The sequence below is a fragment of the Anopheles funestus genome, chromosome 3RL (assembly GCF_943734845.2).
Source record: "Anopheles funestus chromosome 3RL, idAnoFuneDA-416_04, whole genome shotgun sequence".
NCBI lineage: Eukaryota > Metazoa > Arthropoda > Insecta > Diptera > Culicidae > Anopheles > Anopheles funestus.
In genome coordinates this window covers 55,861,442-55,886,857 of record NC_064599.1, presented here as the reverse complement: position 1 = coordinate 55,886,857, position 25,416 = coordinate 55,861,442, and the positions used below count along the sequence as shown (strand labels likewise).

General features: G+C 40.7%; 3 protein-coding genes and 4 non-coding genes across 12 annotated transcripts in view; 4 read left to right on the top strand and 3 right to left on the bottom strand.

Annotated features, from left to right (window-relative positions):
* Window positions 1-22,493, bottom strand: part of LOC125770157 (matrix metalloproteinase-2) — a 287,900-nt gene extending 265,407 nt beyond the window's left edge. The window contains exons 1-3 of one of the 2 annotated variants that reach the window (XM_049439501.1): window positions 22,180-22,493; window positions 17,986-18,077; window positions 17,857-17,898 (exon numbers count right to left, since the gene is read on the bottom strand). In XM_049439501.1, the coding sequence (XP_049295458.1) occupies window positions 17,857-17,898; window positions 17,986-18,063 (120 nt within the window). In that variant the 5' untranslated portion in view covers window positions 18,064-18,077; window positions 22,180-22,493. Of the gene's footprint in view, window positions 1-353; window positions 1,760-17,856; window positions 17,899-17,985; window positions 18,078-22,179 lie in introns of those variants that run through there. The other variant, XM_049439500.1, reaches the window with a different exon arrangement.
* Trnas-cga (transfer RNA serine (anticodon CGA)) lies at window positions 5,412-5,493 on the top strand. Its single transcript has one exon. It is a non-coding gene; the product is annotated as a tRNA-Ser (tRNA).
* On the top strand, window positions 5,666-21,241 carry LOC125770154 (beta-glucuronidase). 5 transcript variants are annotated; one of them, XM_049439491.1, is made up of 10 exons: window positions 5,666-5,900; window positions 18,365-18,473; window positions 18,559-18,859; window positions 18,935-19,101; window positions 19,165-19,687; window positions 19,761-19,933; window positions 19,998-20,226; window positions 20,456-20,632; window positions 20,709-20,847; window positions 20,915-21,241. In XM_049439491.1, the coding sequence occupies exons 1-10, from the start codon at window positions 5,780-5,782 to the stop codon at window positions 21,103-21,105; spliced, it is 2,130 nt and encodes a 709-aa protein (XP_049295448.1). In that variant the 5' UTR covers window positions 5,666-5,779; the 3' UTR covers window positions 21,106-21,241. The 5 variants fall into 5 exon arrangements, with proteins under 5 accessions (XP_049295448.1, XP_049295449.1, XP_049295447.1 ...); XM_049439492.1 differs by lacking the exon at window positions 5,666-5,900 and adding an exon at window positions 6,752-7,466; XM_049439490.1 differs by lacking the exon at window positions 5,666-5,900 and adding an exon at window positions 9,509-10,092.
* Window positions 20,275-20,356, bottom strand: Trnas-cga (transfer RNA serine (anticodon CGA)). Its single transcript has one exon. It is a non-coding gene; the product is annotated as a tRNA-Ser (tRNA).
* Window positions 21,157-21,968, bottom strand: LOC125770282 (zinc finger HIT domain-containing protein 3). Its single transcript, XM_049439691.1, has 3 exons — window positions 21,835-21,968; window positions 21,590-21,750; window positions 21,157-21,510 (listed from the first exon to the last, which is right to left on the bottom strand). Exons 1-3 carry the CDS (start codon window positions 21,903-21,905, stop codon window positions 21,284-21,286), a joined length of 459 nt encoding a protein of 152 aa, XP_049295648.1. The 5' UTR covers window positions 21,906-21,968; the 3' UTR covers window positions 21,157-21,283.
* Window positions 22,275-22,347, top strand: Trnar-ccu (transfer RNA arginine (anticodon CCU)). Its single transcript has one exon. It is a non-coding gene; the product is annotated as a tRNA-Arg (tRNA).
* A 2,642-nt stretch (window positions 22,494-25,135) lies between the features above and the next one.
* On the top strand, window positions 25,136-25,207 carry Trnap-cgg (transfer RNA proline (anticodon CGG)). Its single transcript has one exon. It is a non-coding gene; the product is annotated as a tRNA-Pro (tRNA).
* Window positions 25,208-25,416: the final 209 nt, after the last annotated feature.

The window sequence follows — 25,416 nt, the reverse complement described above, 5'->3', positions numbered from 1 at the left end:
GGGCAAATTAAGGCATGCTTCCAATAGGCATATGTTCGGGACATTAAAAAAACGGAAAAAATATAATCGATTCAAAGTTAGGACCCCCTTTAAAAGTTGCAGTATGCCTTGGAACCGTCTTAATCCACACTGATAAGCGTAAAGGCGTCGCCACTCATCTTCGACTCGCCCTGTTATCAAATAACGCACAGCTCCTCCATCTAAACCATACGCTTGTTATGCCACTAGCGACTATAAATAATCCGGAATGTAAGAATCAAGGATTGCTCGTTTCGCAGGTTACGGCTTATGACTTTGAAAGTCTATCAACAGGTCGGTAGGTACATTTCCTATCATCGAGCTACGATGCTTACCACTTCGTCGTCGTAATCCCGAAATTTGCCGTCATTTCGTCGCTCCGTGCCGACTGGTTTTCCTACGATGGCTATATCCATTACATATAAAAAGTGCAGTAACAATAGACACTTGCTGGTAGAAAAGCTCAGACCTGCTGGTCGAAATGTCCTATATTTCCTCATTTGCGTTTCGTGTGTAGATTTATATTAATGGTAAAGCTTTGCGGAGCTTTTCGCACCCTTATCACGTACACCGAGGATATTTCTAGCTTTCGCTGTCACGACCAGCAAAACACACTTGTAACACTTCGCTTTTATTTTTATTCGCTTATAAAAACACGAGTGAAAAGCTTTTTCTTTTCTTTGCTTTGCATACAACTTCAACTAGTGATTTTTTGCTTATTTATTGCACTATAAACACCTTTTTTTTAAAAACCTCTTAGTATACACCACTACAGACTGACGCATCAGCTGATTGGTAAGAAATACTCCGTTTGTGTGAGTGTCACCTCACATCACTTCCTACCAAACAAACAGCAAACTTCCACTCACACAGACCAACACTCTCGCACGGGTGCCTTCAATCGGTAAACCGCTTTCAAAACACACGCAAAAAGGATCGGTCGGCCCTTCCGATGACTCACGCACTGCACTCGGGTATTCCTTCGGGAAAATTTTCCGTTTTCCCAATACTTTTACCTTCCAATCACACTTTCATTTGACGCTTCAAAGGCTTTGAACGACACTTTCAATAATTGTAACACCTTTTGACCAATTTAAAACACACACACACAACCATCTGGCCACTTTCCAAACAAACAAATAAAGCGGCAATTGAAACGTGATATTTGGTAACTAAGGCTCACGATTGATACCAGCGCCCGAACAAACCACTTTTTAATCCACGCAACGAAATATCACAACAAAACTGGAAACAACCAACTTAAGGATGACAACGGTGAGACCGGCTGGCGTCAAACCGACGGACCGTACGTATGATGTAGACACTTGACGAGGACAAGACGAAGAAACGGGAAACCGTGCGCTTGCGTAGAATGTCCTTTCAATGCATGAAGTTATTCGTTTGGCTTCTCCTCGATTTTGGTTCTGGCGATACTTCGCTACTTTCCTTCTTTTCTCTTTTACAGCGACAATCGTACAAGGGGTACGCGGTCTTAGAATTGCTGTACGACGGGGGCGGCAACAGGCGGGCTTCATAGGCAAGGACACACGCTATGCCGGACAGACTTTAGCCAGGAAATAATCCATTTATTGAATGTGTTGAAGGTAAAAATCATTATTAAACTTTTGGATTTCGTTATTATCGTTGCGTGTTTGGTTTCCGCCCGCCAGGTTACCGCACACAGGAGCTGCGCAACCGATGCTTAATGGTTCACGTTCAGAACCGTACTACGGGGAACGATCAGGACTGCCTTTGATGCATAGCCAAAGTGAAGAGCAACGATCATATATATGATCGTACAAAACTACTTGTAACGCAGCTTAACGCTATTTCTCTCTTTTTCGATTGGTGTGTGAAAACAATGTAACGCCTCCTCGCTCTCTCGCTCTCAATTGCCATCGGGGAATATCAGAGAATATGAGAGAAACTTACGGCGTGGAACATGCTCAATCTGAATACCTGTTATACCAGTTACGCTGTGCAGATTTCAAAAAATTCCCAGCATTATCGTCCACGTAAACTACGTCACTCTTATTCATCAGCCTTCCAAAATACCTGGAGAAGGTACAAAACGATTAAGCCAGGCAGTGTAATCCACTTGAGTAGATTGAAACGATGACGTTGGGTAGATTGAAACGATGATGATGATATGAATCATTTGATAAAAAAACCTATTCGCAACGAAAAAACTAAATACATCTAATCTTGAGACGATAGCATGAATGGGAATCAAAAATTCGAACAAAATGTATGAGGGAATTCAAATAGAATGGATTCAAGTAAAATTCCAAAAGAAACAACAAAACGTCTAAAGTTGTACTTAGCTTACGAAAAAGCATAAGTTGTCACTTTTTGTGAAAACTAATTACCGACATACAATGTAAAACACAAAGAACAAACAAATACTGAAATGAAAAATGCTGTTCGTGTAGGAATTAAGTTATGTCTAAAATAATTCAAAATTTAAAAAAAAGATATTCATTTGCGTCAGTCTGCGCGAAGAGTAAATGAGTTAAAGCACACATGAAAAGTGAAAGGATTAGTGTACTTCAAAATTTTTCCTAAAAATTGCAAACGAGTGAGTAAAAGATTCGAATCCTTATAGTCACGCTTTTACTTTGTTTCAAGTCACTAAATAGAATAATTATATTCATCGCTAGTTCTAACAATCTCATCCTACGCACTTGCGGTAGCCCTCTCGACGAATCGTATTATCAGCAGGACAACAATGCATGTGCATGTTCCAGGGTCTTTAACGACGCATGCGTATGTCGGTCTGCCCGGAACAGACCTACAACACTTGCTGATAACCCTTCTCCTTCCCGTTTATAGATTTGATTTGCCCTCTTTTTCCCCGCACAACAACAAAAAAAAACTTTCTTCTCTTATCGCTCACGCAACCAACCACTAGTTCCTGGGTCTGTTGTTTAAATGGAGAATCTTGCCGGACTCAAGATGTCCATTAAAATGTGTTTTTCCATCGTTTTTTATTGCTCAGTAGAAGTGTACTTAAATTAGTGTTATTCATATAGAAATCGTTGACCAAGTTGCATGGATCTCAAAGCTATTTATTTATTATATAATGAATAAAATGATAACCGAAAACAAAAAACATTGTTCAGTAAAAATAAAATGAAATTTCTATATTTTTAATTCAAATCCCAACCCAAACAAAATGTCGTTACACAATAACAACTTAATAATAAATATGTACATGTCTTTCTGTATTTTCTGAAGCTTAAATTCAGTAAAACATATAAACATCCTATTACATTTATCAACCACACGTGCATCGTTTCAAGCGGAAGAGCTTGCTAATGAAGCGTAACTCCTTCTCGTCTGCGCTCTCCCACTAGAAGGAACATTACCCGTAAAAGGTAGTAACGTCCTTCACTAAGTAGCACGTTTACTACTTCCTTCGTCCAGAAACCGTCTGCTCCCAACGGCTAAATGAGATGTTTGGAGGCTGTTGTCTCACTGCCGCTGCATCTTCGAGTTTGCAATATCTCTCCGATTGCAAGACCTTCACGCTGCCCAACAAAGAAAGCACGTGAGATGACAGTCATCGGAAATGAATCTGTCGCGGCCATCTGCGTTCTAAAACAATTGCAACTAGACCACCCATCGTGCGAACCCGGATCAATGACGAACCGAGGAATGGATGATTGATTATAGGTAAACCTTTCGTATGTGTGGCTTGCACGAAAACCGTTATGTTTAAATTGTTACTATACAATTCCTTTGTGCTGAATGTTCTAAAAATGATGATGATAGTTTTTTAGTCTTTAGATTTACAATAATTTTATTTTATTTTTTTCTCAATTATGTTTTATGTTTTATGTATTATGTTTAACATAATAATATTTAAAGAAAACGATTTAGCAATTTAGCAATACGCAATTGTTTTTCAATTACATACAACAACAAGATATATTAAATTATTAATCATGTACATATTAAATGAACAATGTAAATGAAAATTATTCAGAAAAAATCATTTTGATATTACACATCGCTTATTCATAATTTTTCTGTGCAATTTGTGAAGTAATGAATATAACAATAGAAAAAAAACGTGACAAATGCATAAGAATTGATCACACATGGTATTTGGTATATTAACAAATTATCACGTTTTTTCTGTATCTTACAATCGATACTAATTCTGTGATGATTAATCGTAGACATTTTATTAATCCCGTTAAATTGGCTTTATTTATAAATACATCAAAAATTAACAAACACGAAAAATTTTAACCTATACTAACCAAAAACCTGCTTGGAGTAACATTATGAAGCAATATCTTTTACTTTCAGCGAGCGCCCGGCCACGGTAGAAACGAATCGACACCAGATAAAAAAGGCCAAGTCCTCAGGCAAAAAGTTGCAACCACGCGAGATGTTACCTTATTCGGTAAAGAATTCACAACAACCAAACTCCACACGTAACGAAAAACCAGTTATGCAGTTCGAATTCGAAAGAACGTTTATACTTCATTTATTATGTCTTCTTCCTTAAATTTCACTTTCATTTAATCTTTTTCCATTATAACAAACCAAACAGTACCGAGGCACATACATGTTAGTTCATTCTTCATTTTTTTTCGTATTAAAATGATATTTATACACGCTTTTTATGATGGGTGCAAGGTTCGTCTTCTATGATTGCTCTAATCATCTGTATTACAGGGTTTTCCAGCCCAGTTCAAATATATAATGGGAGGTTTCAAATTCGTAAAACGCAAAGTGAAAGAAGCACGACAGTATTCAAGTCCGGAAAGCCAATTCAAAGTAGTAAGATAGCACCTCAAAATCGTAACACCAAATCTCAAATTCAGCAGTTGTGTACCTCTACTGACGTTTTGGCGGTTCTTCGAAACTATGGGATAGAGGTAGCGATAATTAAGTCAAAATATTTGTTGAATATTAATTATGATAACTCTAACAACAAAATTTGCATTTTAGTATGCCTATAGTACATCAGTATTTTCCAAAAAATATTAAAATAACAATGACAGTTACAACAGTACATAAAAGGGCAAAACTGAATGGAAATTAATAAATATTTTTAGAATTTTATTTTAAAAAAATATGTTGACTTAATTATCGCTACCTCTATCCCATAGTTTCGAAGAACCGCCAAAACGTCAGTAGGGGTAAACAACTGCTGAATTTGAGATTTGGTGTTACGATTTTGAGGTGCTAACTTCCTACTTTGAATTGGCTTTCCAGACTTGAATACTGTCGTGCTTCTTTCACTTTGCGTTTTACGAATTTGAAACCTCCCATTATATATTTGAACTGGGCTGGAAAACCCTGTAAGACAAACAACGCGTACAATAACGACTCTATAGTAAAAACGGAACACAATGAAACACCCTCCTCTCGACCAAGCAGTCGTGGCCGAGTGGTTAAGGCGTCTGACTCGAAATCAGATTCCCTCTGGGAGCGTAGGTTCGAATCCTACCGGCTGCGTAACGAAATCATTATTTTATCTCGTTTGTGTTCGCCAGAAGCTTATCTCTACGAAAGCTTCAGTTTTATACCAGTATACAAGCTTTTTCGAATCCAAGAACCCTTAAGCTTTTACGAACAAGCAAAGCTCACTTCGCAGCTGATTGTCAAAAAGACACTCCTCCACACACTTCAATCGTAAACAATCATTCACCGGTGGAAGACCTTGACTGTGTATCGTGCGCGTTCGCTGTATTCGTTTTTTGCTCCAAATTTTCACCGTTTTCCGTGTGTTCTTCAACTCTGAATGTTAACAATCAGTTCCAAATCAGTGGCTATCGTATCATCATCTGTATCGTCCACTGGCAACAGCATCCAATGGCGCCTAGCAGAACGATTTCGCGCCAGTTTGTTGGCACTGCTTAAAGGTAAGGTACGCTTGATTCTCGCACAAGTGCTGACGTCATAGTGGAAATGGGTTGTTGCAATATTAAATGTTCATTTGAAAATGTAACAGTCCCGTCAGGTCGGTTAGCATTTAAATGCCACATCAACAACACGGCTACTACCATTCCTTGGTTTAAACGTTTCGTTCGTCGCTTCAGCGGGTGCTTTATCTCTTGTTTACCGCTTATCTGGTGCTCATCTTCTTATTTTCTCACTCGTCCCTTATCGGTCCCTTTTATCATGCCATGATTCCGGCGAACAATTGTTGCAATCGTGCCCTTTGTGATAGTGTGCCACATGAACTACAGTTGCGTTACCGATGGCGGGGATAGCCGGTCCCCTATGCTTCTCAACATAGATTGCGTGGTAGTGCCGTTCACTTTCCATTTCCACATCATTCTATGTGATAAGAACGATAGATAATTATCTTGCACATCTCATGCTCATTTCCTCGTATGAATCTTTTAAAAAAAAGTAGACAGCGTATATTATTGTATCGTTGTCTTTTCCACTCGCATGATTTTTAATGGAATCTTGTATCAAACTGTTAAAAACATAATGATATCAAAAGGAACGACAATAACGAGGAAAAAAAATACTTGGACAACTTTCTTTTTGTGTCGTTGATAAAGGAACTTTGCTACTGTTGAAATAAAACAAAAGGACGAAGCGTTACACTAGACAGGTTTAGTTCCTTTAGTCAACGTTACTGTTAATAAATAACTCAAAAGGTTTAACAAAATTTGCATACCTTATTATTAATTTTACTCACTTCGATTTTATTTAAATATTTTGTTTAAATTTATCAGAAAAACATAAATATAATCTGTCCACACAGTGGGAGTTGCCCTTTTTCAGATAACAGGAGCTTCTTACCAACAAAAAAATGGTACGAGAATGACGATAATCGCAATTATGCGTGTGGTATGGAACGACCGGTAGGGTTTGAGGTACGATACAGTGGGGAAGTGGGTTCGCGAACCGACCTTTGTGTACAAGTAGCGTCACACGCCAGACGCAGCTCGCCAGTTCGAGTTAACGTTTCGAACTGATCAGAAGAGTACGTTTGCTCGGGAGAATTTGGGAGCGATCTTCCTTACACACAAACGCACAAGCACGATTGTCTATTACATTGCGGACACAGGATTCACCAACATCAGTAATCATCGTTGGCCCTTGTTAATGCGGGTTGACATTAGACATCGTGAGGAGCATACGCGACACAACTGCATATCGGAGGATCGGTTTTGATTAGCTCCATACTTACTACACCATGGTTCATTCGCCTTTTCGGTGTGGATATAGCTGATACTGCTACCATCTGTCCGCGTCGGTTCGGTTAAACTGTGTTAAACTCTACAAACAATCAGTGTTTGATTTGATTATTGTTTCTGTGATCGTGCGTGAATTGTTTGTGTTCTGACGATTGTTCCGGGTTAGAAAGCATTGTCCATCGTGGGTTTTGTGTTCGATTTTCACAATGCATGCCCACAGTGCCGTGTTCCGAGTTGTGCGTGGAGGTCGTCCTACCAGCGATCCTAAAATTGGTAAATAATTTCAATCTTCATACACGTACGTTAGAACAAGAATATATTCTCTTACTTACCGCTTAAGCTCATGCAACCAAAACGAGTTTTTAAATGTGTCTGTATTGTGTTAATCGTTTGGGAATTTCTCATCAAAAGGCATCACCACGCGAGAACCTGTTCAGTACCTCCTTTAATCGGTATTAAGTAATTAGCGGTGTATAGTGTGAGCATGGTCGACAAAAAAATAAATACGTAAGATCATGGGAAGAAGTTTTGGCATTCCATACGAGTTTTGGCGACTTCCATACGATTCCCGTTTTAGCTCTTTTTCGTGTATTTCCTGTATCTTACTGCAAACATGAAATCATCATTGAGGTCTTCAATTAATGAGACTGAACAAAAACCAAGCCTGCATTAAAAAAAAAAACAAACATTCATCGAATGCATAGAGTCCATATAGAGGAAAAAAATATGCAAAAACTTGTATTGTAACAACCTCACTTTTGCAGTCAACCCGAGCATGAATCTACAATGGATACGATAGTAAAAAAGCCAGTTTTCAATGCCATAATGTTTCTGCTGAAACGATTTGTCAGTTCAACTTAATAGCTTGTCCAGTTAAAGTAAATAATTTTATCACCCAATGTTCTTTTTCGTTCTTTTCGATTCGCTTCCTTAAAATTGGTGCCTGAGTCAGTAGTTTGACAAACCTGGCTGGAAGAAAATCCATCGTATAATAATTCGAACGTATATAATTTCAATTCTCTACAATCAATTAAAAAATTATTAAATTACTCGTGTTGTTTACATTTCTTGCTTACATGTAACATGACCAATAGCGTGTAAATCCATATAACTCCATCCATTGAACGTTAAGCAACGCATAGCCTTTTTTACATTTTTGGAGTAAGTGCTCCATAGAAATTTCAGGTTTTTAGAATAATTAATTTGGCTTCATTAATATTTCACCTGAACTTTCAATTCTAATCTGACGTTTTTTAAAGTTTCAGATACTCGGATCATGTAGTTTGCAAACCCGCAAGTTTAATTATGCAATACACAATCAGAATTCTTATTCCCTAAATTAACCTTACGATTGTTCTAATAAAAGTCGTGTGGCACATTAGAAACTTTACATTTATTATGTAAAGAACGCAAGTGTTGATTAACAAATTCACTGAACATCACAAACTGACTGTTCTCCTTCATGATCATGATCTCCTTGAAGCTGTTCTGTAGCCTTCACAGTAAACACTTTAGTCATTACTCAGTTCCACCTGAAATTCTATGTCAATCGAACTAATGGAATCAATTATGTCAACTGATCGCTTGATTGCACTGTAGACCTAACAAGTGCTGTGTAAAGATCTGATTGATATTGACACCGAATTCATTACGATTTCTAGAATGTTCATTAGACAAATAAATTTAAGCCTATTTGCGCTACCAACCCCCAAGAACACTTTATCCTTCGGGTCCCCGTGAAGAAACAAACAGTTTTAAAAATCGGTCAACACGCGTTATCTTGCTCTGGGGGGTTCTCCAGGTAGTGCAATTTACAGTCGGGTTCAACGATTTCTTCACTGCGATGGGTCGTTACGCATGAAACCACATGATGGTTGGGAATGCAATATAGGTCAACATGTGGATAGGAGTACATTGTGTCACAATAACACCATGGACGATAACGCCACATACATGTGGTGCTACCTTTATGCTACAGATAACGTAGCTTTACAACCATAAACGTTTCAATTGGCTCTTGAGGACAGATACTCTACAGATCTTTCAAAACTTAGAAGCCGAGACCATTGGTAACGTGTTGCGTACAACTTATGCCGCCTTGCGTGCGATCTCTCGAATCCATCGATTAATCATAGGAATCATAGATTCCTTATCATGAGCCGTCCCCGTTAGTGCTGTAACCTTGTGGACATATGTGTGAAGTAATAGTACGCTCGGTATCACTTTGCTCGATAAGAGGTGTCTAAAAACATTCATCGTGCACTGAGAGCCACCAATCCCGGTACGGTATTCCTGTGGCGTACCGTCCATATCTCGCACGGGACTATCTTCACTCTTGACGAAGTAACCCGATAATGGTCGCAAAGCTTTAGGTCTGTGTTGGTGATTAAATAGTACAAAACACACAGCACAACTTATCGAACAATATCAAACATCAACTTCAGTCGTTCGATGACGCGTTCGTGGGTTAGTACCGGTTCCATTACCACGGTTGGTTCGATGGACAGCATCTAATTCGATTCCGTAACGGAAGTGTCTAGTAAGCATCGCATAACACGTGATTCACTATAGCGGAAGATAAAAACAAACACCCACCACACCGGGAGTTTGAAGTAAAACATGCATTTCATTACCCTCCATTGCCGGTAAAGTTAAACAAAGTGTCAAGTGCGACTGTGAGTCTTTTGGCTGTGATTAAAAGTGCATATATTGTAGCCCACAGTTACGCGCGTAACGGATAAGAAGGAAACATAAACGAAAGCTATGGTGGCGCCATCTAGTGATGGGGCCAATAAGCTACTATTGCTTAGGGATTTTGACAGACGTAAACGAAGGATAGAAAAGTTGCGCCGCATTGAGCATGATCATCGAATGCGATTAGTTGTAACAGCGCTTATAGGTAAGAAGAAATGTATTTACAAAAAATTAAATCATAAAAAAATACTTATAATCTTAACAAACGATTGGCACACAGGTGCCAATGAAAACCGATATTGGTTATCTCATATGAATTTTCAGCTCATGCGGTCTTGATAGACGACATTACAGCTGATAAAGTCCAGTGAAACCTTCGGGAATGATATTATTATCATCCAAGCGCCAATTAAAAATGGTTGACGGAAGAAATTTGTAAACCAATATTGCAAGGAATTGATTATTCACTCATAGAGTGTGGTTGATCACATAGCTCTGCGAGATGAAAAATGTCTTATGTATTCCGATTCAAAGTGAAATAAAATTCAACACAGCATCTTTATTTTCAAAGAAGCGAATTACTCATTACACCAATGAGAGGGATGTTTACATAGTTTTACATTTAAGTATTGAATTCATTAACGCTCGGACATGAAAAAAATAACAATCATGGAGACATCATGGATTCAAAAAAAAATATATTAACATTAAAATTACATTACTTACCCGAGTAGCCGTTTGTTGATACTAGGATTTAAGAACTGAGGGAACGACATGATTCTCGCTCGCTTGGCACATGTCTACGGTTCACGTCGATTCTAGCACTACATTGACCTGGATCCTTCACGTAGGGTTTTCGAACCATAATAGTTTAATGCTTAATTTGTTCGATCTTAAATACAAACTTATTGTTGAATTATGCGTATTTGCTGATACATACCGGCATTTGGGCTGTGATCTAAGATTGATCGAAGAACCCAAATAGCCGATGCAGCGAAATCATGGCAAAGGTTTGGCAGTGTGAATTGAGCGGTCGATCGCGGCACTCGAATTGTTGATACCGTAGAATCATCAATATCGTTCGAATTTTCAACACGTAGTGTGCAGTGGCTCTCTACGCTAATTACCCATAATGCTAGTACTAATGACCATGTCAGCAACAGTATTATTGATATTTCAAGTTCGGTTGTAATGTGCTCGCGCGTACAATTGCTTACTTCGCGTTTCCGTTCGTACCCGCGTCACATTTATCGATTTGCGCAAGGTTAATCATATCACGGTATCAACGACTTTTCGTTCGGACGACAAACTTCTTCATTTGGGCGGACTTGATCGTCCAGGCGATCATAGAAATCTGGAAGAGATTTCTCTTACTGGATTGATGGAGACATCGAGGCCTTACCTTGGGTAGGGGGACTCTCAAAGCTCTTGAAATAAGAACACAATATAGTTTTGGTTGGTTATAATTTCCAACCTGACGGTTAACACGCACTTTGGCGGTTCATCTCGGACTCCTCCTTTTGTCAGGTTAAACTGGCTTTATTTATATCCCTTTTCCAAGCTTTTAGTTTGCTTATTTATCTATGGATGTTATAAAAATATTAATAAGTAGTTCATAATTTGAGTTATAACTTATAATAATAAATAGCCCTTAATTTGGTTTCTGTCGCAAACATTTATCTTCAGGCTATAACGAAATCGGTGACAAATAACGATGGTGCTATTTGTTATTAATTGTGGTTCCGGTGTTCCGTTTTTTGCTGTTCATGCAAAAACCGCTTATTAAGCTATCTTTACCGGGTGGCTATGAAATTGATTCTCGTTGGTAACCCTAAGTGTGTAAATTTACGTTTATGCGTTGGTCATCGGTTTTTTGCAGTTGCCGATTTAATAATGTGGGTTACTGTGTTTTTTAAATCTGACCTCCTTTTGATTTAGGTTAAGTGGCTTTTTTGGAGTGGCGAAATGTGTTGAATTCTGTCACGTGATAAACCTTCTAACTTTATACTGTATAACATTTAAATTATAATAAGATGTTTAGCAGATATGCTACACGGTTAATAGTTATGAATAAAATGTGGGATTTTAGAAACTCATTTTGACTATACTGGGTACGATACACAAAGAGATCACTATCACTTGGACAATAATTTGGACTCGATCTTATCACCTAATCCTACAGAACAGAATAAACTATTACAGGGAAACACACATGATAAGCTGCGGAGAACCCACTTTTGGAAATCGCGCAAGCGAATATGAAAGTAGCGAAGGTTGATACGGAAACACCCAATATGTTAGCAAATCGCCCAATATAGATTGGAAATCGCGTGCAATTGATATAAAATGTCAGATTGGCGAGGCGGATTGAATGCTGGGTATATACTTGTCGGTTCGAGAGTTGAAAAATGTAAACAAATATTTTTAAATTAATTTTTAATTAAATTAAGTAGTTTGTGCATTCGAAAATCGAATCAAAATTATTGTTTAATAAGATTATTGCAATATTATCTCACTCAAACTGAAATTGCGAACTATAACTTTAAACTGTATTTCAAAAACATGCTAAAATTCAAATTGGAGATTTAAACCAGTGCCTATATACACCCGTGTTCAAAACTGTTCTGTTGAGAAGGCTAAAATTCGTTGGGATAAAGAAAATATTTCATATTGGTCTACAAGCGAAGCGTCTACAGTTTTACGGATTAATCTTTAGCAAATTTTGTGTGCTTTGTGGATATTTACAAAAAAACATAACGTACGTCAGTTTTTGGTGTATACAATCATGCCCCTGAAGGTATGTATACGTTTAAAATAGTTCAATAGTTCATTTAAAATAGTGTAAAAGTTTAAAATGTCCGTGCCTTTTCATGTCTTGCAGGCGCTTGAGTACGAAAGGAGTAATTTCTTTGCCGATGAATTTTTGCTTCAAGAACGTACCGTGTAAGAGTAAAGTAAGTTACAATCGAGCAAAGGACTGAGGCAAACTAACTGTAACTAAAATCGGCAATTTTTAATTTTATATAAGCAAACATGAGCTCTAGCCAAAGCTCTGAACTAGCTCAAAGTGCGAACGGGGCAGTGCAAGCAATTCGACGTCGAAAGACTACGAGCAACGAAGATAGAGCGCGAGGTAACAACGTATGAAAATGGAGCAACTCATGCTGCCATTAGCCAAATGCTGAATATAAAACTAACGACAGTTTACGGTATTGTCAAAAAATACCAAACAGCATTTCAGGTCAAAGCCAAGAAACGTGGTGGCAATGGGCAGAAAATATTATCGCAGCAAGCCATAAGCGATATTCAATGCTGGATCAATGACGATTGTACGGTGACGCTAAAATCACTCGCACAAAAATTGTTGCAGGAACACGGTGTGCGAGTTTCCACTACCACCATAGCGAGGTGCTACCCCTCGAAGATGGTACCATCTTCAAGAACTACCCCTTGAAGATGGTGAAGCTAATGCCGGAGCGGCGTAACGCACCGACGACCATCGAGGATCGGAAAATGTACGCCACACAATTTTATGGCATGGCGCGCGAAGTTGGATTTAATGTCAGCATGCGCACGCTTAAAGAACGTTCTCGGAAAGGTACGCCGGCCACCGCCACCGTAACACAAACTACGTAATATAATTAAAAAATATTTTTAAAATGTTTGTTTACATTTTTCAACTCTCGAACCGACAAGTATATACCCAGCATTCAATCCGCCTCGCCAATCTGACATTTTATATCAATTGCACGCGATTTCCAATCTATATTGGGCGATTTGCTAACATATTGGGTGTTTCCGTATCAACCTTCCGCACTTTCATATTCGCTTGCGCGATTTCCAAAAGTGGGCTCTCCGCAGCTTATCATGTGTGTTTCCCTGTAAAATTCCTAAAAAAGACTGAACTGTATAAACAGATCTAACACCAATCACTCACATACAACTCTAAAAAGAATATATTTACAATTTCAGAGAGGAATAATGATAACCATAAGACAAATTCGGCTAGTTCACTAGTCTGTCGCCACTAACAAGAGAAATGGTCTGGGTTACCATAACAACCCTACTTACTAAGGAACAGATTTTACTACTATAAGTAGTATGCCATTTCCAAAGTAAAAAGGTGCGAGATACCTAAAAATCTCAAATATTCCCAACCTATCATCCCTTCCTTCTCCATCTTTCCTCTATCCATTTTCCCATCAGAGGCCAAAGAGACCCCCGTGGTCCAAAACCTCTTTAAACCTTCAACAACAACAACATTTTGACTATATGTTGTTCTGATGTGCAGTAATCTCGAGATGTAGCAGAAACCACAGAGCTGTCCTTTATTGTGATGCCCTGTGTGGAATAAGCTGCTACGGCTTGCGGTTAAATATGCCGAAAGTAGTGATGGGAAATGATCGCGAATGTCCCGAATTTTATATCCGACCCAGATCAGATCGGATCATCATCAGATCAACTGATCCACCGTCAAATTAACATCACTAGCCGGAAGTGTGCCTTTCGCTCCAGTTACTGCGAAAAAAAAACCGATGAGGAACACCAAGTTTCACGGCGAAACCGGCCGATTAGGACAATTGCAAATTTTTAGTAACGAACCAACCCAACACACACGGACGGCCAGACGCGAAAGAACAGACGAGAAACAAACAGACAATAGGGACGATTGTTCACACTAGTTTAAAAAGGGACAGGGCGATTTCGTCACAAAAAATCGATTTCAAGGAACGGTAGCGTTTGCATCGGGTGTGTGTGTGTGTGTTAGTGTGCAAAATAAAGGAACACGTGAAATTTACAGCCATGGAAAAGTTTGTATGTTTTTCTTCAAAACATGGTCCTATTTATCCATTTTCCTACTGTCCAACTATCGTCCTGTCTTTTTAATACCTACAGCATAAAAAACAGTTGCATACATAAAAAGTTTCTAATGAAATTCTCCTAATTTTCTCATACTGATGATCAGTGAAAGATCATCGCGCTCGGTTCAAAATAATACATAAACCTAAAGCGCCGAACAGTTCTGTGTCTTGCGCAGAGTAAAACTTCCGCCGATCGCTTGGACGCGTATTGTGTGTTTTTTTTTTTTGCTTCTCGCCCTTTATCAGTTCCATTCGCTCCATGTTTAGTGCAGTCTGTCCAGAGCGTAGCACATCAGTAGTCATTCCGTGCTCGTCTAAATCGGTTGCGTTTCGGTACATTCACTTTCTACAATCGCGCTCACATAGTTAGAACAGTACAGTGAGGGAGGCCCGTCCTACCAAGCAGTGAAAGTTTTCTTTTATGCCTAAAAAGAAGCCCCACACGATGCCTTTACACACTGTGCGTTGAATGTAACACTCTGCCGGTATTTGATCCTTACGGTGAAGAAGTAGCAAAAAGGACGCGCCAAGTTCGACGATCCTTTTACAAACAACAAATTAAGTGATAATGATACCGTACGAGCTGGTGACACTGCAATATTTTTAAAAAGGGTTCCCATATATGGGTTTACGGTGTAATGGGACATTTCCCCACACCCATATTTCCCCTAGGCGCAACCGAAGTTCACCAACCGTACGTAGTGCAGCCATCGTAGGGCTTCTCGCGCCATTGACGGATGCATTTGCCGACCGAAGAAAACGACAGCGATCAATCTTATCGTACCGAGTTTCCCAGCACATCCGCGCACGTGTCCCTCGGTCGCGCACGTGTTTCCTCGAGCAAACTGTTCCATACGACGCGACCTGTCCTTAACATGCAGTGCATTCTGTCCTAACAAGACGTGCGAAAGTGTGTTAATCGTTGGAGGACCAAACTTACACTCCTGGTACACGGTTCCGCTCTGATGTAATGGCTGAGGAAGGATTCAGTAGCGTAATGCGATTAGTCGCGTGTAGTCGCGGTTCCTCCGTTGGTGGCGGTGTTAGCGAAACGCGTGATAATGAGGCCGGCAGTGAAAGTGAGAACGCGGTGGTTCCAGAACGGCGCAAGAAACCGAAACGCATTTTGATAACAGGTGATTGCATACACTCGAACCGAGGTACGCTGTTGTGCGCTGAATGGAAGTTATTAGCTAACCGAGGTAGCAGATAGTACGGGGGTTATTGCTTTTTAAAGATAATGGACGTTAGCATATTTAAAATTTCTCTGTTCTTAATTGCACCATGAAAATCATTAAATAAAATTTAAAAATTGAAAAAATTATGCGTGACATGTATGACAAAGAATTCAACATAGTGAGGCCGGCCAATGTCGCAGCGTTATTATCAATAAGGGGCGTCAAAGTGTAGCGGAACAAACATTAAGACAAATTAAATAAAAAATAGTCCCAAAAAATCAACAGTTCAGCGCCGATCACGCATTATCACACAAAAATTCCGTAACGGAAAAAAGCATAAAATCGATGCATTTCAATTGAGCAGGCATGAAAAAGAACGACAAACAAGATTTAGTTTTTTGTCCCTTTCCATTGGTTTATCAATGGAATCCATTGATTCATTAACCCTTCCATTTCTTGTATGCGTACGTTAGCTGGTTTCCGGTAATAAATTCTCCTGTCTCACGCATATTTTCTTGCCTTAGAATTACAATGTTACACTTTCCGTCACTCGTTCGTACGCGGTGTTAAACTGATGTTACAGAAAAATCAGTTACTGTTGCTTGAAAACTCTCTCAATGGCCTTGATGCTGTATGCTGAATGCTTAAACAATTCGGTTGGTGGGTAATCTGAGATTTGTTTACAAAAATTCCCTCCCTTCATCAGACAACAACAAAAAAAACCTCCTATGGAGAAGAACGAAGTAATACCTTCTTCAATGCAGCACAAGATAGACAACCCGGGGAGCAACACGTTTTCACATTGTTGATTGTTGTCCGTGTTGTGTACCGATGTAGCACAATCAATACGCATTCTTCAATTGCGTAAACGAAAGCGATCGGTAGATTTGCCCCACTTTGTTTAAAGGTTAGCATTTGTTTAGCCATGAGGAAAATCTAGAAAATGATCGTGCAACATTCCATCCGTTGAATATTACACAGATTCGTCGATTCGTCGGTTGGGTGTGGAAATGTTATCCAAATCTATTCGATTTGAACGCAATGTGAAATAAAAATCTCTCGTACTAAATTAATATTCTGATAAGTTCGTTGTAGCTTGTTCTACCACTATCAGTCAGTTGAAGTGGACACTTGAAATGAAATGTTTTCCCATATAGCATCTGGATTCAGCAGTGCCTTCCTTTCTCTTATCGGACTAAAAAAACGCACTGCTTCTAGTAAAAAAATATTTTTATTCATTAGTCATATCACGAACGGTTTGCATATTGTCACGCATACACGTTATACGTTGATATATGTCAGGGGCCTCTAAACTTTTTAGATGGTGGGCCGCTTTGAGTATAATAGCCACAGCTGAGGGCCCATCTCGGGATCTCTCGGGAGGGCCGTACTTTGGAGTCCCCTGATATATGTGATAAAAGTTTAAACTTTCAAATATGCCACATTCACGCCCAAATTGCATGAATGCGTGTTACATTTGCTAACTCATATTGTATGTATCGCTTGCTACCGTTCCTACCATCATGACCAGCCTTAAAAGCAAACAGAACTCCGACATACAACAAAACCAAAGTTACCTCAAAAACTGGTAAATGCACACATTCCTTTTTGTGCAAAATTCTAGCTTCCTAGGCACACCTTATTTCTGACGCCTCTATCACGTTCAGGGAGTGCCGAACTGCGTTCGTCATGCGTTAATCACAACGATGGATAGTGTGTATGTGGCGTTTAACATTATCCCAACATTGCACGAGGAAATGATTTGCCTGATTAAACAATGATGTAATTGATCTTCTATTTTTGTACAGAAATACAGACGCCTGTGCATTTTAAAGATTAGAACTATCGATTTATAACATATGCAACAAGACATTTGTTCGCACAAGTCGTTAATGATCTTAATTAGCTAACCATTTGAACCACACTCACCTTCACTTCCATCGCTTCAAAGTGGGAGATCACAACGGCAACCTAAAATTATCACAATTAAATGAAACCAATTAAATCCCATATGAATTACCATAAATTAAGCTTTACTAATAGAACATACTCACGAACCGTTTTTCCGCCCACCGCAATTAGCTCCCAAACGTTCGATTGGTCACGAAAACAGCATTTACTGAAACTGATCAACATCTATTCTCGGAAACCTGTAAACGCAGAACACATTTACCGCATTAGAAAACATGTCTAGTAGAAGATCGTGCTAATGTCTATAATGTTAAGCGAATTTTAATATCAATCACACACTTGAGACGATACTTGAAATCAAGTCGCCTTTCGATCGCTGCTAGTGGCAATGGAAAAGGCGATTCAACCCGATCAAATCGATGGAAAAGTCCTTCGTTCAAGATCACGATCAATGCACACAGCAGCCCCAAGAAGTCCAATGAATAATTCTAAACGCTAACGAATTCCTTGCCGTCTCTCTTTCCAGTGGTGACGTTTGCTGTTATGGGCATGATTGGTTGCATGGTAAACGTAGTTTTTGGAGCAATGTACACCACAGGCAACGAATCCTCAACCGAGGGTCTCCTCTATCCGATGTAAGTAGCATCTTGGTGACTGATCGCTTTTGTAGTACAGTTTTGTATCTGATGAGGAGTTATTCTTTTTGGTTCTTTCCACTAGTGAATCGGAAACGCGTGAAATGAAGAAGCTGGACGGGATGTGGAATTTCGTGCGCTCGGATAGTAACAATCCGTCACAAGGCATCCGTGAGAAGTGGTACATGGATGATTTGGCCCGGGTTCGTAAAACGATCGGTATGCCTGTACCGAGCAGTTACAACGATCTCACGGAGGATGCAGCACTTCGCGATCATGTCGGAACGGTGTGGTACGATCGTAAGTTCTTCGTCCCGAAGGCATGGTCGAATGGAGATGATCGTGTCTTCATAAGATTCGGTTCCGTACATTACGATGCAATAGTGGTACATATCGATTCGTTTTTATTTATGAAAAAGTCGAACAAAGTTTGGATGTTAATTCAATTTTATTATTTTCAGTGGATTAATGGTGTTCAGGTAGTAAAGCACGAGATTGGACATCTTCCATTTGAGGCTGACGTGACGACCGTTCTCAAGTATGGTGCCGAAAATCGCATAACCGTGCTGTGTGACAATGTGCTGCTTCAGGTGACAATTCCTCAGGGCAAAGTGGACAATCAACCAATGTAAGAGAAATACTAAATGTTGCATTCAAAACAAGTATGATAAAATTTCTCTCCTAACTACAGTGACAATGGCGTGGAATTGGTTCAATCGTACACGTTCGACTTCTTCAACTATGCGGGAATTCATCGTTCGGTTGTGCTGTACACAGTGCCCCGGGTCTACATCCGGGAGGTAGTGGTTCATACCAGCTATGAAGGAGAGCAAGGACGTATCGACTACCAGGTCACGACCAGCACGAACGCGACCGAAAAACTCCAGCTGACGGTGAAGCTGTACGATCGCAATGGAACACATGTCAGCACGGACGAATCGGAAGCGAAACTGCAGGGAACGGTTGTTATTCCGCAGGTGAAACTCTGGTGGCCGTACCTCATGGATCCCGAACCGGGCTATCTCTATACGATGGAGATCACGCTGGGAAAAGCACAATCCAACGAAGCACCTACTGCTACCAAGGATGAACAAGTGCTAGATGTCTACCGGATGAAGGTTGGCATTCGTACGCTTGAATGGAACAACAGCACGTTCCTGATCAATAAAAAGCCCATTTACTTCAGAGGATTTGGACGTCACGAGGATTCGGATGTGAGTAGAGCTGCACACACGCTTAAATAAGAAACTTTTTTCTATTATGTTTTCATTCACTTTTCGGCCATAGCTCCGTGGCAAGGGACTAGATTTAGCGCTGCTGACCAAAGATTTCAACCTGCTCAAATGGGTCGGAGCCAATGCGTACCGGACGTCACACTATCCTTACTCGGAGGAAAGCATGCAGTTTGCGGACGAACACGGCATTATGATCATTGACGAGTGTCCTAGTGTAGACACCGAGTAAGTTTTAAACCAAGATGCCTTCTTCTAACATTAGTGACTACAATACCATTTTGGCTTACAGGAATTATTCGCAAATATTGCTTGAAAAACATAAATCCAGCATTGAGCAGCTAATTCATCGTGACCGTAACCATCCCAGTGTTGTGATGTGGTCCATCGCTAATGAACCTCGCACGGGGAAACTGAACGCGGACGCTTACTTTGCCGCCGTTGCACAATATACCAAAAAGCTCGATCCAACGCGACCGATAACTGCCGCTATTGCTGTTAACGTGAATGATGATGTTGCTGTAAGTATAAATCTTGCACGGAGTAGTAGTAAAAAAGTAATCGAGATTCGCAGCCGGTAGGATTCGAACCTACGCTCCCAGAGGGAATCTGATTTCGAGTCAGACGCCTTAACCACTCGGCCACGACTGCTTCTTGACAGCCCTGCTGCCGCAACGCGTATTTCAAGCAAACCCCTTTACGCATGTGCCACTTCTAAGAGCCGTATTGCTTTCTCTTTCTTCCATACAGGCACAGCATCTGGACATCGTTAGCTTCAACCGATATAACGCATGGTATTCTAACTCGGGCAAACTCAACATGATCACCAACCGCGTCATTGAGGAAGCTGAAGCTTGGAACAAGAAACATAATAAGCCGGTCTTGATGTCAGAGTACGGTGCTGATACGCAGGAAGGGCTTCATACGGTATGCAAAATTAAGGCAACTAATTTCTTTGCGAATTACAACAAATTCTTACACTATCAAAATTCCTTCACCATAGCTGCCAGCCTACATCTGGTCGGAGGATTACCAAACACGCGTCTTCAGCCAGCACTTTAAGGCGTTCGATGCGCTCCGAAAGCAAAATTTCTTCATCGGGGAATTTGTGTGGAACTTTGCCGACTTTAAAACGGCGCAAAGTAAATATAAACTCGACACTGCTCACGGCGAGGGAAGACAAGGCTAATGATTTTCCCTATCTTACAGCGTACACACGCGTCGGTGGCAACAAGAAGGGTATTTTTACCCGCAACAGACAACCGAAGGCGGCCGCTTACCTGTTGCGTCAACGCTATCATGCACTGGGTGAGCTAGGCAAGAGTTACCTACCTAGTGACCTGTTCCTCTACACAGCGCCGGAAAACAAACAGTTAGGAGGCGAGCGAACCGAACTGTAACTACCAACGCCAGCCCACTTACATCATAAGAGCGTAAAAAACAAACAAGTATTCGTCTATCTTTTTGTTCTGTTCTTTTTCTACTATTTAAGTGTTGAACTGTAATTATTTTTGGACTGATAATACAAAGAACAATCGAATATGTACAGAATCTTGAGCACAATATCACAATGTTACGCTATCGCCGATGTTGCCGGTTGGTGAACACAAGCTCGTGCAGATTATCTTGCGATTTGTCCGACTCTGGTTCAACTAGCCGGAGACATTCGTCGGCAAACTCCACAAAAAGCGGTTCCATCATAGCGACCTTGATTGCATTCATTCCATCACGGGCATTATCAATCTCCGTCAGCAGTTGTCTTAAATGCGGATTGTACAGCAGATTTTTCAAATGTTCACTTTGACCTACGGAAGTAATCGATGAAGAAATTAATGAAACCAAATGATTGACACCCTCAAGGGGAACTGCAGAAACCGAACCAACCGAGCAGCTCTAGCTTTTCCGCAGGAACGGTGTCCAATGTGCTGAATAATATGATTTTCTTCGGGATACAATCTTCCCGAATTGCTGTTTCGGATGCTGCTGCAGGTGGTGGTGGTGCACATGGTTGCTCTTGGTGTTTCTTGTAACAAACTACCGAACAGCTGCAAAGTTAAGCAAACATTTGAAAATGGAAACGAAGTGTTCCAGATAAAAAGGATTGCAAACAACATTGCAAGGGCACTTACTAATGTAAGGAACAGATCTTACACCGGTATTTATGCTCGTTTGTGTTACAAATTTCACAGTCTGCAAGCATTTCGAATAATTGTTAGCGCGTGCTGATGTAAACAAAACACGATTGACAGCGGGTTTGACAGTTCGTTTTTGTTTGTTCCGATTTTTGTGCTGCTATAAAAATTAAAATGTGCTATAAATAAATATTTCTGCAAAAATCCAGTAGAGGGCCGGCGTACAAACCATATCCAAAGTAATAAATGAAAAATGCTATGTATTTCTATGCAATTGATCTTTGTGCCATAACATGATTTTTTCCTGAAAAAAAACGAACTTAAAATAAAGAAAATGCTTACATTTCGTTTCGAAGGAAAATTACGCAATAAACACATTCCCTTGTCAAAAAATCACACATAGCTTAAAACACTCTACTGGCACGAACCAACACACCGCCCCAGTGGCCTAATGGACAAGGCACCGGCCTCCTAAGCCGGGGATTGTGGGTTCGAGTCCCATCTGGGGTAACACGCTTCGAAAATTCTTTTTTCCATATATTTTCTTTTGCCACTAACCACATTATTTTCAAAAACGCACACTAACTAACTAATTACACGCACCACGCACTATAAAATGGAAACATAATCCTGCACTGTTGGTAAGCAATATCGCACAAAACTCTCCAAACACGTGTATTAACACACTGACTGTTTAGTGATTCATCCAAACTTTAACGTAAAGCTTCATTAGCAACTATTGTAGATGTTTTACAACCAGTTTTACATAACTTATTTAGTTAATGATATCCGCCGCGACGCTACAACTAGAACGCAATACACTTAAAATGGCGCTCATTGTGACATAGCGTATGTTTGACATTTAACATAATCTTCTTTTTATTCTCGTGTTTTCCTTGGGGATCATTTGTGATGCTTCAAGTACATTCATACCATTTCGTGCTTTGGATCGTGTTTCATAAATTAGATTCGGATTTGTAACATAAAATAGTCCATTTGTGTCTAGTGGCCATCTTAATATGGGTAGATGGATGAATGAAAGTGTGAATTACGGCGCTGTGGATACTCCCACATTCTCAGTTTCCGGATGAGGAAGAAACAACCGATGAAAGTTGTTCCACCAGGTGGTCAACTTTAAAAGGTCCATTTAAAGTATTCCTCTGAAAGTGTTTTCGGCATCGTTAAAATCCATCTTCAGAGATTTAATCGTTCACCTTTCCTTCTTTTTTTTAGGATGTATCATTTCATGCACCTTCGAGGCAAACTGCGTTGAAACGGATCGCACCTGCATGCGTTTGTCCTGTGTGCTGGATTAGTAAGCCGGCCGGCTAGTAATATTTATGAATGAGCAAACGCAACGCTCTCCGATCTGGGCGAATTAGATGTCAAAAGTCTTGAACTACGGAAAGCTTCGCTGAAAAAAAAAACCAGTTTCTTATGCGGAGATAGTTCGCCGTGATGGAATCAGTCCAGTTTGGCAAACGATATCCAACAAGGATGATCGCGATCCCATGTCATACACATCCGCGTTATCGCGTGTGGTCGGTGACATTTCGTTACCGGATACGTGTAGCTTAGCTGGAGACCCCTTTTCATCCGGGACACAGACATACTGTTGGGCAAGCGACGAAAGCTTGCACGGACGAAATGCAATTCAAACCACCACCGGAATCGTGCCCGTGTCGCACAACGCAATGGGTCACGCAATCACGGACGAAGACATGTGCACCGGTATTACTGGTAGGTGTTATGACCGCTCAGGCATCATTGCGGTCGCGCGTGTCACACCGTTTTGCGTCACGGCGCAAATCGTTTGACAAATTGAGATATTTGGTGAGAGTTACAAGGTGTTTCCCTGCTTCCGGTGGCTTCCTTCGCCTCCCTTCCGAAAGGTGATGGTGGGGCCAATTTACGTCGGACGTTCCAAACGCCAAGCGATCGTCGTTCGCACTTTCAAACGGATTTCGATCCGTGTTTGCTTTCGCTTTCGTTCGCCAAACGCATGTCGAACGCACCGTGCCACCGGTTCGTTTTATGGAAGGGCCATAGAGCCATTGAGCACTTAACTTTTATAGATCCAACCTTCCATGCTGAACAAAAATGCAACACGGATGCCACGCGCGTCGTTAGAAAATTGCCATTATTTGCTACTTTTGTTTGCTGCCAAAGCCCCCGGATGGTTTATGGTGATGTGTTGCTGCTGGCCCGTGTGTTGATTTACCACCGGAGACCAATTAATTTTGGTTTGGCGCACAAAAACGCCCACACCAGCCCCCTTTGGTGGCAGCCCGGTCCGGGCCGGCCACGTGGGATTAATCGAGTGTGAAAATAATTGCCCTATTTTCATTTTATTTTTTGTTGCTGTTAAATCAAAGCCCCGTGTCAATGTATCACTTAAAGTGGCGAAATGTGTTTTAGATTGTATAAAGGGAAAAACAATTTCGACCGATAAAAAAAAGAGGAAGCACTCTGGTGCATTGCGAGCCAGGGACGTTCGTTTCGTTTGAAGTTTCTCCCTGATGCTGTGGTTTGGGCACAGAGCGTTTGGGGGCCTCTGGGACTTACCGAGGCTGTGTCCAACCATCTGCAACCATCGTATGCAAATGGGCTTACCGTCGTCGTCGATGGTAAACGGCACTATTTCTACCCCGTGGGAGTTGGCAATCCTTTTGTCCATCAACGGGATTAGCTGTATCGGGGATAATCAATCCAGTGTGTCCCTGTGTGTCCCTTGGGGGGACACAAGAGCACCTTTTTTATTTTGTAGCACGATCGAACTTCGGGCATTGGCTAACTTCCGCTTTGCATTACCATACCATACCAGGAACATGGAACGTTCATCCATACTACGACCATTCGTAGGTCAATCAACCTTGGATGTTGATGCTGCTTTCTGGCTCATCGGTTTGCTCCGTTCAGGGTAAAACTCCGCCTCGTGCCATCATTTATCTACAGCTCATAGCTTTTGGGCTGTAAGCCTCACATCAAAAGGATATGAATACGCTGTGCAAAAAAAGACGTTCTCAAGGCTGTTTTTAGAGCGATTGTTGAAGGTGGCAGTAGTGCACAATTTTGATGTTATTGATTGGTATAAACCTCTTTTGTGAAGAGCTCCTAAATCAGTGCTTCAGTTTGCACACCATATCGTTTATTTAAAGCGGTAAAAACGAATAAACTTAAGTGAAAACCATGTTTAAACGAATGGGAAAGGTGTGTGATTGCGGAGGTATGTAGTACGACCTACTCTCGGTAGATGTCAGAGGAAACAGTAAGGAGTGTAGTGGTGAGCTCTGCAAGCGGCTCGTTGGTCTAGGGGTATGATTCTCGCTTCGGGTGCGAGAGGTCCCGGGTTCAATTCCCGGACGAGCCCGAAAGTTGTGGAACTTTTTTTTACGGTTCCTTTACGTTTTTAACAGCACACCACCGACGTCCAAACTTTTACTTTCGTTTAGCATCCGGTTTACCGTTCGTTCTTCGTCGCGATGGTGACACACTTTTTGTCTTGTCCCGCTAGCTTTCACGCCACGCTTAGCTCGATGACCATCGCAAGGTCGTCGCACGCAGAAAAAATAACCAAAG